Genomic DNA, 14,168 nt, shown 5'->3' on the forward strand with positions numbered 1-14,168 from the left:
TCCTGAACTTTTTACCCGTTACACACCTGGATGAGAAAGCAGTGGAGATGAGGAGACAGAAGAGGCCGTTCAGTCTGTAAGGGACTCAGAAGAGCAGGACGGGTTGGACTGTGGAGCAGGGAGGTCCTTGTGGGGTGCAGGGCCTCTTCCTGGAGAGGAAGGCACAGTTTTCTCCTTCTGGAGGAAGGGAACCATCCTGTGGTCAGGTGTCTAGCCAGGGGCCCATCATGCTTGGGTTTTGTTCTCCACAGTGACCAGCCCCTCCTTTTTCTTCTGGAGGCATTGTGTGCTGCAGAAGGGCTGAGCCAGAAGTTAGGAAACTTGGGTTCCAGTCCTAGCTCCACTATCACCTGCTTGGGTGATTTCCCTTCTCTGGACTCCTGCCTCCTCACTTAGAAACAGGGGCCAATCGTGCATGCCATGGCAACATCTTTACGTTGCAAGGATTGAATGATATATGCAGCATGGAAAATATGACGAGTCATGTAAATGGCAGACATTATTATTAGGGCAGAGAGAGGAACTGGCAGGGGAGTTATTTGAGCTGAGGGGCACCGGCTGAACCAGACAGCTTGGCTTTCTCACTCTCCCCTGGGGAACACGGATTGGTGTTTTTGCCTTAGTGCAGTGAAGCATATAACAGCCCCACATCTGCCAGGGGCCCCTCGGTGATTGCACATGTAAATGATGTCTAAGTTATACCAGAACACACCTGGCAGGGATGACTAGGGAAGCACCTAGAGGCTGCACCCTTGGTATATGTTTGGAGATATACAAGCCTAAGTTTGAGGTGGTACTGCTGGCTTTTACAGGGAGTTGTGCCCTACCCCTACTCACAGAGAGCCTGCTGATTCAGCTTTGAGGTCTCCACGGTGCCTAGATCTGGACTGGACATAGACTAGGCGCCAAATTGCAGGAAGTGTTGGAGAATTAGAAGAGCACAGACTATGGAGATGGACTCAACTGGATTGAAATCCTAGCTCAGACACATAGTTGTCTAGCCTTGGGAAAATCTCCATTTCTTTGAGCCTCAGCTTTCTCATCTTTAAAAGGGATAAAATGGCCTGTTACAGCATTTTTGAGCAGATTAATGATCAAGTATATGTCTGGTGCACAGTAGGCATTCCCCAAATTATGGCTGTGATTGTTATTAAGCATTTGTGGAATTAATGAATCATAGAATTCAAGATTGTTCAAGGAATGGTCCTAAGAGATCATCTTTTCTTTTTGAGTCAGAGTTTCCCTCTGTCACCCAGGCTGGAGTGCAGCAGTGTGATCTAGGCTCACTGCAACCTCTGCCTCCTGGGCTCAAGCAATTCTTGTCCCTCAGCCTCCTGAGTAGCTGGGATGACAGGCATGTGCCATCACGCCTGGCTAATTTTTGTATTTTTAGTAGAGGTGGGGTTTCACCATGTTGGCCGGGCTGGTCTTGAACTCCTGGCCTGAAATGATCCACCTGCCTTGGCCTCCCAAAGTGCTAAGATTACAGGTGTGAGCCACCACACCCAGCTGAGATCTTATTTACTTTTCTTCCCTCCCTCCCTCCCTTCCTTCCTTCCTTCCCTGCCTGCCTTCTCTCTCTCTCTCCCTCTCACTCTTTCCCTCTCTCTCCACCACACCCAATCTCTCTCTCTCTCGAGCCACCACACCCAGCCCCAAGATCATCTTTTCTAATCCTTAAATTTTATAGATCAGAAAGTTGAGGCCAAAGCAGGTGGAGCGACTTGTCCAAAATCACAGTGTGAGCTAATAGCAGAGCCAGGTGTAGAAGCTGGGCCTCTTTGCTCATTCTGTCTTACAAGGGCATTCTGCAGGAGCCTGGAAGAAAGGCTTTGTTCCTGCATCCTGGGGGCTTGTGGCACAGGGCACCTGCGGGAGAACTGGAGGAGCCCAGCACTAGCACCGCGGCCCATCCCCCACTTAAGTTAGGGACTCTTCTTTCCTTGCCCCAGAAAACAGCTGCTGGAAGGGTTCCTAGGGAGGAAGCCTCTTAAAAGTAATAGAGTTGCTCTGGGAATGGGGCAAACTAGAGGGAGCCTGCAGAGAAAGGCATCATCTGGAAACTTTTCAAAAAGAGTTAACATGGAATAGCAACAGGTAGGGGAGAGCGCCAGCATGTTGTGTTGGTGCCCCCTTCTGGCTGATAGAGAGCAGAGCTGGTGAAAAATGGTTGTTGACTTTCTAACAGTGTACCTTCCTAAGGGCACTGACCCCAAGGAGGGTGTCATGAACATTCAGTGGGCCTTGATGTAGTCACAGATTCACCTTTCCTTTGAACAACCAGTATTCAAGGGTAGTGAGATTGGTATTTTCCTGGGCTCAAGTTAGGCTTCGCTCAAGTTGGCTTCTCTAGACCTTATGTCTTCCCTCCTCTACCTCCTTCTGATTTTTGACAGTTAAATTGTAGATGGTGAGTGGAAGCACTTAGCAAACCTTTCGTTTCCCAGCTGAAGAATTTTTAGGGAAAGCATGCCTAGCACTTTCTTTTCAAGGTATTTGCAGAAAGCCAACTAACTAGTTTAGCAGCAAGCTAATGCAGTTCAGTTCATTAAGTATTGATTGGTTGCATACTGTGCCAGGCCCTATGCAGGGGTGCTAGTGACACAAAGATGAAGAAGGATACAGCCTTTGCCCTGGAGGAAAGACTGTATAATATAGTGATTAAGAGCTTGTGCTTTGGAGTCAGACCGACCTAGCTTTGAGTTCTGGCTTCACCACTCATTAGCCATGTTCACCTGATCAAATGACAGTCTCTCTGAGCCTTAGTTTCTTTATCTGTCTAATGAGGATAATCCTAACAACCTCATAGGGTTATTAAGAGTAAGTCATGTAATATAGTAAGTGCTCAATACATGATAGCTAAATTTTTAAAAGTATGCACAATTTAGTGAGACAAACGTAAACAGAGATGGTTGTAGTTTAAATATGGTAGGAAGAACTTAGGGGCTGTGAGAGTCCAAAAGTACTGTTAGCATGGAGTCTAAAAAAACACTTACCTGGACCATTGTCTTTTTAACTCCCTCCTGCATCTTTTTTTTCCCACAGGCATACTTTTTTGATGCACCAGAGATGGACCATCTCCCAACAACTACAGCTACTCCAAACCAAACAGTTGCTGCAGCCAAGTCCAGCTAATGAGGAAAGTAAGAGATTCTATTTTTATTTTGCTGTGTGATGCCATAAAACATGGGCAGGTGTATCAGTTCTGTTACTGTTAGCTTTAAGCACAGAGGGCCAGACCCTTTTATCCTTCTGCACAGTTCAGTGTGGGTTTGCGCATGTGCTTGTCTGTGTTTCTGTGTTCCTCTTATTGAAGGCCTCTGTTTTGAAATCCACGTGATACTGGCTTTATAGAGTTGGATAACATGAGCTCTTAGGTTCTTCTGTAAGAGGAGCTCCTGCCTTTGGTCCCAGCAGAGGGGACTCTCTTCTCCTCCCTGAACCCTTTCCTAGAACATGATATGGGTTTGTTCCATTTTGTAACAATCCTGGTGTTTTTTTCTTTTTTCTTTTTCTTTCTTTCTTTTTGAGACAGAGTTTCACTCTTGTTGCCCAGGCTGGAGTGCAATGGCATGATCGCAGCTCACTACAGCCTCCATCTCCTGGGTTCAAGCGATTCTCCTGCCTCAGCCTCCTGAGTAGTTGGGATTATAGGTGTGTGCCACTACTGCCTGGCTAATTTTTGTATTTTTATTAGAGATGGGGTTTCACCATGTTGGCCAGGCTGGTCTTGAACTCCTGACCTCAGGTGATCCATCTGCCTCGGCCACCCAAAGTGCTGGGATTACAGGTGTGAGCCACCGTGCCCGGCCATTTATCTGGTCATATAATTTATCTGGTGATCCCATTACACTTTGTATTAAGTATCACTCTCATGGTGCTTGAAACACTAATGGCTGACTAATCATGTGTCCATCTGCCTATTCGTTCATTTGTTCAGCTATTTATTCATTCATTTGTCCACTGTATACTACAGTGTCTCCCCAATTAGACTCAGCTCCACAAGAACAAGGAATGGTGTTACTCTATATCTTCATTGCTTACGACATAACCTAGTATACATAGGGCACTCAGTAAACATTTGTGGCATGAATAAATGAAGCCACACTCTGCACATGATCTTGCTGCAGGCCAAGAACCTTTACTTTGCTTTGTAATCACAGACTGTCCTTTCTGCCCAAGCTGCTCTCTCCCAGAGGCATGAGATATGTGCAAAAACCAGGGGCTTAGAATTAAATAAAATTACAATTAAATTCCAGGCCAGCTATGGTGGCTCACGCCTGTAATCCCAGCACTCTGGGAGGCCAAGGCAGGCAGATCACTTGAGCTCAAGAGTTTGAGACCAACCTGGGCAATGTAGCAAAACCCCGTTTCTACAAACAGTACAAAAAATTAGCTTGGCATGGTGGCATGCTCCTGTAGTCCCAGCTGGTTGGGAGACTGGGGTTGGAGGATCACTTGAGCCTGGGAGATGGAGGTTAAAGTGAGCTGTGATTGCGCCACTGCACTCTAGCCTGGATGATAGAGAGAGAACCTGTTTCTAATAATAATAATGATAAATCCCAGCCCTACCATGTACTAGCAATGTGCCTTGGGTAAGGGGCTTACTCTCTTTGAGCCTCAGCTAACTTGTCTTTAAAATAAGAATGACACAACCTATATAAGATTGTAGTGAAGGTTGAAGATTATTTTTATAAAAGCTCCTGGCACATAGTTAAGGTGCTCAGCAATAAAATCAAAGCTACTGCCACTCTCGGTGGCTCCCACTGACTTTACCTTGATCCTTTTTTCCTTTTTGTAAAACAAATGGGGATTTTCCCTCTTAGTTGAGGAATCCAGGTTGTAGGCCCTGTAGGTTGACTAGATATGACTGGTCAAATGCTTTCCAGTTCCTTAATGGTAAGACAGTCACCCTGGCCAGTAGAATGACTGGGAACTATTGTAAAATGTCATAGTCTACCACTTTCGCCTCTTCCTCTCTTATGGGTATGCGATGTTAGAATCAAAGAAGGTCAGAGCCCTTGGAGACATTAAATAGCATGGGCTTCCCTCCTCATTTTACAATAAGGAAGCTGAGGCTGAGAGAGGGCAGTGCCTTACCCAAGGCCACCCCAGAGTTTTGGGGCAAACTAACATGTGTCTATCACATTCCATTTGACAAAACACTTTTTTTTTTTTTGAGATGGAGTCTCGCTCTGTCACCCAGGCTGGAGTGCAGTGGCGCAATCTTGGCCCACTGCAACCTCTGCCTCCCGGGTTCAAGAGATTCTCCTGCCTCAGCCTCCCAAGTAGCTGGGATTACAGGTGCCCGTCACCACGCCTGGCTTATGTTTTGTATTTTTAGTAGAGACAGGGTTTCACTATGTTGGCCAGGCTGGTCTCGAACTCTTGACCTTGTGATCCGCCCACCTCAGCCTCCCAAAGTGCTGGGATTACAGGTGTGAGCCACTGCGCCCAGCCTGACAAAACATTTCCTAGTTTATTCTCTCATTGGCCACTCTTACCCACCCTATTAACCACATTGTATGTATAGATGAGAAGGCTGGGCTTAGTAAATCTGGGTTGACTAAGATCACCTACCTCTTAGAGGCAGAGCTGGGACTCATATCTGAGTCTTGGGAAGCCAATTTTTGAGGTTTTTCACTTTCCCATTTTTTAGACAAATGTTCTTTTTACCACTAAAACGTGCAGGTTCTCACTGCTAGCCTTTGGCTGTTTGATGGTCTAGAGGTCTAGAGGTCTAGATGGTCCTCTGCGGGTCTAGAGGTGTTTAGTAGCAGTCTCCACACTCCTTTGCATGTCTTATCAGCTGAGAGTTTGCGTGCTGTATTAATTATCTGTTGCTGCCCAGCGGTATTACCACAATACACATTCTCACAGTTTCTGTGGGGCAGGACTCTGGGGATAGCTTAGCTTGCTCCTCTACTTCAGATTCTCTCTCAAGGCTGCAGTCAAAACTTTGGCCAGGGCTGGTGTCTCACCTGAAATCTAGACTGGGAAAAGATCTGCTTCCCAACTCACAAGGTTGTTGGCAGGATTCAATTCCTGTGGCTTCATAGAATGAGGGCCTTCTTGCTGACGGTCATTTGGAGACCACCCTCAGTTCCTTGCCACGTGGGCCTCTCTGTATGATCACTCACTTCATCAAAGCCATAAAGGGAGAGAGAGGCAATCGAGTCTGATAGCGAGATGGAAGTTGCTGTCCTATGTAATGTAAACATAGGAGAGATGGTCATCACCTTTGCCATCTTCTATTGACTAGAAGCAAGTCACAGGTCTTGCCTACCTTCTAGGGGAGGGAATTACACAAGGGCATGAATGCCTGGAGACAGGCAGGGATCACTGGAGGCCATTTTAGATTCTCAGTCACAAGCACAAACTAGTGATATGTGTATATCTGAAGTATTTGCATATACTGTTGTCAATCCATATAGGAACTATTAAAGCTTTAAATGCCATAGCCAAGTTGTCAGTTTAGCATTATGGGGCCAAGAAGGGAGGGACTCAGTTGGAGTTGGCCTGGAGGGAAGCTTCAGAGAGGGGCTCTTGTTTGAACTGGGTCATGAAGGTTGAGCACAGTCAGCTGTTCTGGAAAAAGTAGTCTGCTTCCCATGGCTTTTGGGAAGATGAAGTCCTAGGCTGTACAGGGGAACATGATAACACGATGTGGACTCACATCACTGAGAACAAGACAATTCGAGCCCAGCTGGAGAGGGACATAGGTAGAGAACACAATGGCAACAGTTTCCTGGGTCTCTCTTTTGGCCCAAAGTACCTGACATCGCCATGTTGAGGGTCTCTCTCAACCTGCCCCTGAGCTAGGACTTAAGTTACTTCATTTCATTTTCGTTGTAGAGGCCTTCAGAGAGTCAGAGCAGCATCTGAGAAGAGCCTGCCCCTCAGGGCCCTTGAAGACTTAGCAGACTGGTGTACACAGATTTGATGCCTCTGCGCTTTGCTCAGATCTATAAACTTGGCTGTTAGTGCCTCCATTTGGGTGTCAAGTCTCCAAATGAGGTAGTGATGAACAGCTTCTTTGCAGCCTCCCTGGCAGAAGCATCAGTTGCTTTGCTGATAGAGAGGCTGTCCAGAGCCCTGAATGCTGCCGATTTACGAGCTGGCTGTGCCTTCTACTGTCATCACTGGACTCCCAGCTTTCACTGAAAAATAGAGGCTTCTAATCTCACCAGTAACCTACCTTCCCCATGTAAATCTGTGTATTGGAAAACTTAGCCTAGAGTGAATTCCCAGGAGAGCATTGGAAGGCTTAGCTTAGAACACATTCCAGGGAGAACCCCTTCTCTCCCTGGAACCTCAGGATCATAGGGGAGCTTCCAGTTACAGTCATGAATTGCTTAATGATGGGATACATTCTGAGACATGCGTCATTTCAGTTTCATCATTGTGCAAATATCATAGAATATACTTAAACCTAGATGGTATAGCTTACAACACACTTATGTGGGATAGCCTATTGCTCCTAGGCTACAAACCTGTGTGGCATGTTACTATACTGAATACAGCAGGCAGATGTAACACAATCTTAAGTATTTGTGTACCTAAACATAGAAAAGGTACAGTAAAAATATGGTGTGATCTCATGGGACCACCATTGTATACGTGGTCTGTTGTCAACTGAAACATCATTATGCAGTGTGGGACTGTACTTGTAATCAGCATGCTACCCCTATGTAAGTTATTGAAATAACATAAAGAATATCTGGCTTCCATCCTTCCTTCTTCATTAACTTTTCACCTGAGGGCAGTGCTATGTCTTCTCTGAGCCAAGACCCTGGTAGAGCCTGGAAACTACCTGGGAAGCCCTGCTTTGGCTTGAGGGCTTGAGACCGCATCCAGATTGGGGTGAGCTTTCCAGGGGCAGTGACAGGTGGGGCTGTCCAGAGGAGGGCCATCAGCAGATAATCGTATCGCAGTGTGATCAGGGCTTTAATTAATGATGCAGAGAGGGCTTCTGGAGAGTCCTTTGTCATTAAATCCTCCTGATTGGATACACAGGGTTTGTATGCAGTTATCCTTTCACTCGCTCACGTTGTCAAGAGTGTTCATTTCACAAGCCTTGTCTACTTGGCAATTTCCTGTTTATTTTTCAGGACTCACTTGAGATACCCTCTCCTTGCTGAAGTTTTTCTTGACTTCTCCAGGTAGTATTACTTATTTTCTTTTCTGTGCTCTTCTACAGCTCTCATATGTTCTTCTATTATGGCAGTTTGCTTATTCACTGTAACTTCATAGACTGAGAGTTCCTTGAGGGCAGAGCTTTATTTACCAATATAGCTCCCTAGCACCCAGCAGACACTTGGAGAAAGCTTCATTTGAACAAGTTGTTAGGCCAATCATAGCATCAAAACTTTCCTGGATTTATGTGGCAGGTTACTTGGGAAATCTTACTTGTTCATTCATTGAAGTTCTACTCTGTGCTGGTGAACAATGGAGATCAGTCCTTATCCTCCCAGATTCTATACTCCAGTTTTACATCTCATGCGCCACACAGACTAGAAGGCCCTTTTACATTAAAGAGAGAAACATGATTATGGGAACTTCTGATTGGAACATCCCAGATCAGACAGTGGTGACATTGGAAGGTTTGGCTGCAGGGCTGAGGCAAGGAAAGGGACAGAGAATGCCCATGCAATAGTGCAGCCACCCAAGATGGGGAGCCAAAAGTGGTCAAGAGTCAGGTCTTAGGCCAAGAGGTGGTAGAGGCAACCTTCAAGAGGTAAGGAAGTGCTGGCTGATGGTGACATTGGGGACCAACTTTGGCACAAAGGGCAACAGCATCTTACTTTTCTCCCTCTGGCCTAAGTGCCAAGAATTCCCAGCCTCTTTGCTTCTGGCCACCCATTAAAAGCTGGCAGCAGGAGAAGGATTTTTTTTTTCTTCTTTTTTTTCAGACGGAGTCTCACTCTGTTGCCCAAGCTGGAAGACAGTGGTGCAATCTTGGCTCATTGCAACCTCCACCTCCCGGGTTCAAGTGATTCTCATGCCTCAGCCTTCCGAGTAGCTGGAATTACAGGAATGCATCATCATGCCTGGCTAAGTTTTCTGTATTTTTGGTAGAGATGGGGTTTTGCCACGTTGGCCAGGCTGGCCTCTTAACTCCTGGCCTCAAGTGATCTGCCCACCTTAGCCTCCCAAAGTGCTGGGATTACAGGCATGAGTCACCATGCCCGCCTGAGAAGGGAATTTTCTAGTCTTCATATTCTTCCCTAGTCTTGACATTAATTTGGAACAGACAGCTAGAAAGAGGAGAGTAAAACAGAGTATATATTTATGAATATAAAATCTTGAGTGCTTGCTCTGTGGGCCCGTTTGTCCCTACCTTTATTTAGCGTTTTAGAACCCAAGTTGATGGTTACTAAAAGGCTGATCAGAGCTTTAGGTTCTTTCGTGCCAGCAAATTACAGCATCTGGCCTTCTCCAGTCACTTTTCACAGATATTTTGTTGGCAATGTTTCTCTTTTCTTGAGCCAGTAGACTTGGGCAGTTAGCCCTTGCCTTAGCCTCACCTTCGTGGTATCATCAAACGCTGACATCTGAATGTGGTATTGCCCTGTTGATGTCTCCAGGAAGGCCTAGCTCATTCTCCCAAGTGGAAGGCTATGCATTAGGAACTTATTCTCCACCATATTCCTTAGTCTCCCCTGGATTTAACTCTATCTCCAGCCCCTCTTTCCAAGTTTCCCTGTCTTGCAAATCCCCAGGTAGGTATACCAACAGTTGCCTCAAATTCATTACATTCCAAGCCATACTCATCCCCCACTACAATCAGATCCTCCTCATGTTTTCCTGTCTCAGGGAATGGCATGACACCATCATTTATATTGTCCCTGACTGCAGAGTAGGTTAGATTCTTTATTACACCCTCGCCTGGCAAGTTAAGATTATAATTAAATAAATAATATATTCTGTATTTGTTTGCCCTGTTGCTTCTCTTGGTAGACTGGTTCCTTGACAGTTGGGACCATGTCTGTCTTGTTCATTACTGTACCCAGTACCTGGCACATGGGTCCTCAATATTTGTTGGATTAATTAAGAAATCCATCCAGTCACCCAAGATAGAAACCTCAGCATCAAGGTAGATTGTAGATTCCCCCCACTCACTTTCCACATAGTATCAGTCAGCAAGACTTGTCTTTTCTATCTCTGAAGTATTTTTCATCTCTGTCCTGTCATTACCATACCCAGTGTTCAGGATCGATCATTTCATATTTGAACTGTAGCAGTAACATGATGGCTTTCTCCACTTCTTTTCTTTTTCTCCTTCCAATTCGTCCTATACACAGCCACAAGGGTCTTTGAAAATTTATAATTCTGACCACGCCTTTGACTATGTCACTTCCCTACTTAGAAACTTTTTTTTTGGCCCCCTATTGCTGAAAGAACAAAATTGAAACCCCCTGCATTGCCACAATCTATCCCTGATTTATTTGTCTTGCCTCATATCCTGCCATTATCTCCTGTATAACCTTACATTTCAACTACCACGGTTTTCCAAGTCCCAGATCTTTAAGTCCCTCCATATCCACTCTTATCTTTTCTCCTCTAGTGCTTAACATAGTGCTGTCACGGAGAAGAGAAAGAGAGAAGGATGGGCGAAGGTAGCTTTCGGATCTGGCTTGGAAAGAGTCACTGGGTTTCCAAGGAAATAGAAGAAAACTTTTTAAAGCATCATCTTTCTTCCAACACTAAGCTCTACTTTGAGCATCAAAATCAGACTCAAGGCTCAAGATTTGGGGAATTGGTGGCAGCAGACTGCTCTGGTGTTGGGAGTTATATCTCTAAACATACATGAATATCCTTTTCTACAATGTAGCTCTTTCCTGTTGGGGAGGGGGGGTGCTTTATCTTGAAAGTTTCCCGTTTTGTTTTTCAGTTCTCTTTTGTTTTTTGGAGCATGATTCTTTGGGAAGTGGCATCCACTGCAGGAAAGCAGAATGAGCAGAGCCAGCAGAACTGATGGAGTGGCACAAACTCCCAGTGTCTGGATGGTGCCACACTGGCGCCTAATCACCCGTTTAACAAGCAGAAATTAAATGTTGCTCAGCACATGTGTCTTTCAGCTCTTCTTTTTCATCCATGGATGATCATTGCGAGCATGCGCTGATTGGACTGAAATGCCGGGGAATAGGTTAGGCATGCTCAGTGCCGTCCCTTTGTCACCACAGTCAAATGACATGCTTCACTGTGGTACCTTAATACCCGAAACAGAACCATGCAAAATTCTGATGTCTTCTCTCTGAATTATGTACAGACTACCTGGGGGATCCTCTTCTCTCCAAATGTTAGCCCTCCTGAAGTAGCCAAACAGTAGAAACTTTGGTGGGGATTAACTGGGAGCTTGAAAATTTGTCTTTGGTAACCTGATACTGGACAGCTGAACCGAATGGCTGCAAAATAAATACCTCACATGCTGTCTGTGTCTGCATTTTGTGACTTTGACCTCAAGTTTTTCCTTGATGGTTTGTCTGTACTGGAGGCTGCTGGGAATCTGATTGAATGTGCTCGGTGTTACGATGTGTGGATTAAAATGGGACATCTGAATGTTTCTTCCTATAAGAATGGAATATCAGTTTTAAAGAGCACATTCAGCCAGAAGTTGTGGCTCACACCTGTAATCCCAGCACTTTGGGAGGCTAAGGTGGGTGGATTGCTTGAGCCCAAGAGTTGAGACCAGCCTGGGCAACGTGGTGAAACCCAGTCTCTACCAAAAAAAATACAAAAAATTAGCTGGGCATAGTTGCGCATGCCTGTAGTCCCAGCTACTCCAGAGGCTAAGGTGGGAGGTTTGCCAAGGTGATGTTAAGTATCCTCGAGAGGCTGAGCCTGGAGGTTGAGGCTGCAGTGAGCCACTCCAGCCTAGGTGACAAAGTGAGACCTTTTCTTAAAAAAAAAAAAAAAAAAAAAAAGTTCATTTATATCCCATTTTGACAAATTTCAGAAAATTCTCTTAGGGCACTTGGAGTACCTGGCACTTTGACTTCCTGGCTAGTGTGCATTAAAGAGAGAAACCAGTGACACCGCAAAGAGCTTTAACATACTTTTTGTTCAAAATGCATATGATCTGGGAGGCTGAGCTTCTGATGGTCAGGATTGCTGATCCCCTACTGTTTCTGTTGTCCTCTGTATTAGTCTGTTTTCATGCTGCTGATAAAGACATCCCCAAGACTGGGAAGAAAAAGAGGTTTAATTGGACTTACAGTTCCACATGGCTGTGGAGGCCTCAGAATCATGGCAGGAGGCAAAAGGCACTTCTTACATGGTGGAGGCAAGAGATAATGAGGAGGATGCAAAAGCGGAAACCCCTGATAAAAACCATCAGATCTTATTCACTACCATGAGAAGAGTATGGGGGAAACCACCCCCATGATTCAAATTATCTCCCACCAGGTCCCTACTACAACATGTGGAAATTATGGGAGTACAATTCAAGATGAGATTTGGGTGGGGACACAGAGACAAACCATATCATCCTCTTCCAGACAGAATTCCCTATGTATTTCTGAGATAGCTACAAAGACACATTTGGACTTAAAAGGTTGACCATGCAGGTAAAGGAAGACACACAAATCAGGCTACAATGAGCTTAACATCACCTTGGCAAACCTTTCATCAGATGCTGAATATCCCTCCATTAATTAACCAACGAATATATTCTGCGCACCTACTATGTGCTGGGTACTATTGTAGGTACTGAGGCTAGAACGGTGAACAAAACAGACAAGCTCCCTGTTCTCCTGGATCTTACAGTCCAGTGGTCACTGCTCAGTGGCTGCCAGCATCCGGCTTTCTCTAGGCAGCGTTTCCTCCTTCAGTGGCCTGTCCTGTCAGAAGTGCCTCTGTAGCCGTCACTGGGTGGTCTTTGCTCTGCCCCTGGGCCTCACAGAACAAGTCTGAGCCTTATTCCCTTCAGATATTTGAAGACAGCTGTTTTGTGTCCCTTGAGTCTTCTAAGTTTTTTTTTTTTTTTTTTTTTTTGTCTTGCTCTGTCTCCCAGGCTGGAGTGCAGTGGAGCCATCATAGTCCACTGCAGCCTCAAACCCCTGGCTCAAAGGATCCTCCCACCTCAGCTTCTCAAGTTGCTAGGACTACAAGCTACTAAGTACTTCTAAGTCGGTATCACTGGTAAATTTTTCAAAAAATATATGTAGAAATTCTATAATAAAGTGGCCAGGATTTAATTTTTAAGTAAGGATTTTAGACACAACCAGCATTGTCAGCACCATTATCTTTATAGGAGAAAGGACATTATAATATCAAATAATCTGGAAGGACATAATCTTAGTACTAAAAACTTGATAAGTTTAGCTTTATGAAAAACTGACTGTTAATTTTTTCTCACCTAGCCAAGACCAGTGAAAGTTTCATGAACTAACCAGCACCACCATTTGGGAGCCACTGCCCTTGGGACCTCCATGCAGCTGTTACGAATTACATTCAGCTATAAAAGAACTCTGAGAAGCAGTAGCTTAAATAAATTTGCCGTTTTGTCTTTCCTATGTAAATAGAAATTTAGAGATAGTCTGAGGTTAACATGGCTGCTCCATGATGCCATCTCTTTTTATTTTTCTTCTGCCCAGCAGTCCTTAGCATGAATTTGTCATCTACTCCCAAGATGCCTGTGTTACCTCCATCAAAGGGTAGGTGGTGTGGAGTGTGGCTCCAGGCCAAAAGCCCATGCCTGATCTTTCAGGCCTAACAAAGGCCTTACCCAACAGGCCTCTGGAAAAGCTGCCTGCCCACACCAGACTGGGTGCCCAGCAAGTGCCGTGTGTCTCTGAAGGGACTGCAGTCAAGGATACTCTTACGCATACCTGCGTTTCATGCCCAGGCTCCTCCATTTGGAGGCCTCCTAGCCATAGCCTTTTTCAGGTGCCTCTGCAGAGACCAATTTATCTATGGGGGACCGGGGAACTTGAAAATATTTTTTTCACTTCCAAGCCTCAGTACTTTTCTACTCCTAACCCTTCCCACTCTTCCTCTTCTCAGCCCCCAGGCCTGTGAAATGGCAGGAGCCTTTTGTTTAGGGATCAGTTGGCAGTGAGACCATCCCCACATTTGCACTGATCCTCTTGACCCTTGCCTGGCACTGGTTCATGGTGGGAAATGGAACATGAGGGGAGCCAGTGCTTTCTCCTGGTTAGCCTGTT

General features: G+C 45.4%; 1 protein-coding gene across 17 annotated transcripts in view; it reads left to right on the plus strand.

The window, feature by feature from the left end:
• YIPF1 (Yip1 domain family member 1) overlaps positions 1–13,516 on the plus strand; it is a 39,750-nt gene extending 26,234 nt beyond the window's left edge. For 4 of the 17 annotated variants that reach the window (XR_002915966.3, XR_656758.3, XR_002915964.3 and 1 more), the window contains 3 exons: positions 3,046–3,143; positions 8,112–8,162; positions 10,895–11,434. Coding sequence is in view for 8 of the 17 variants with exons in the window: in XM_024250548.3 (XP_024106316.2) it covers positions 3,046–3,135 (90 nt within the window). In the remaining 9 variants the exon portion in view is untranslated. 17 annotated transcript variants of the gene reach the window in all.
• Positions 13,517–14,168: the final 652 nt, after the last annotated feature.

This window comes from Pongo abelii, chromosome 1 (genome assembly GCF_028885655.2).
Source record: "Pongo abelii isolate AG06213 chromosome 1, NHGRI_mPonAbe1-v2.0_pri, whole genome shotgun sequence".
NCBI classification, from domain to species: Eukaryota; Metazoa; Chordata; class Mammalia; order Primates; family Hominidae; genus Pongo; species Pongo abelii.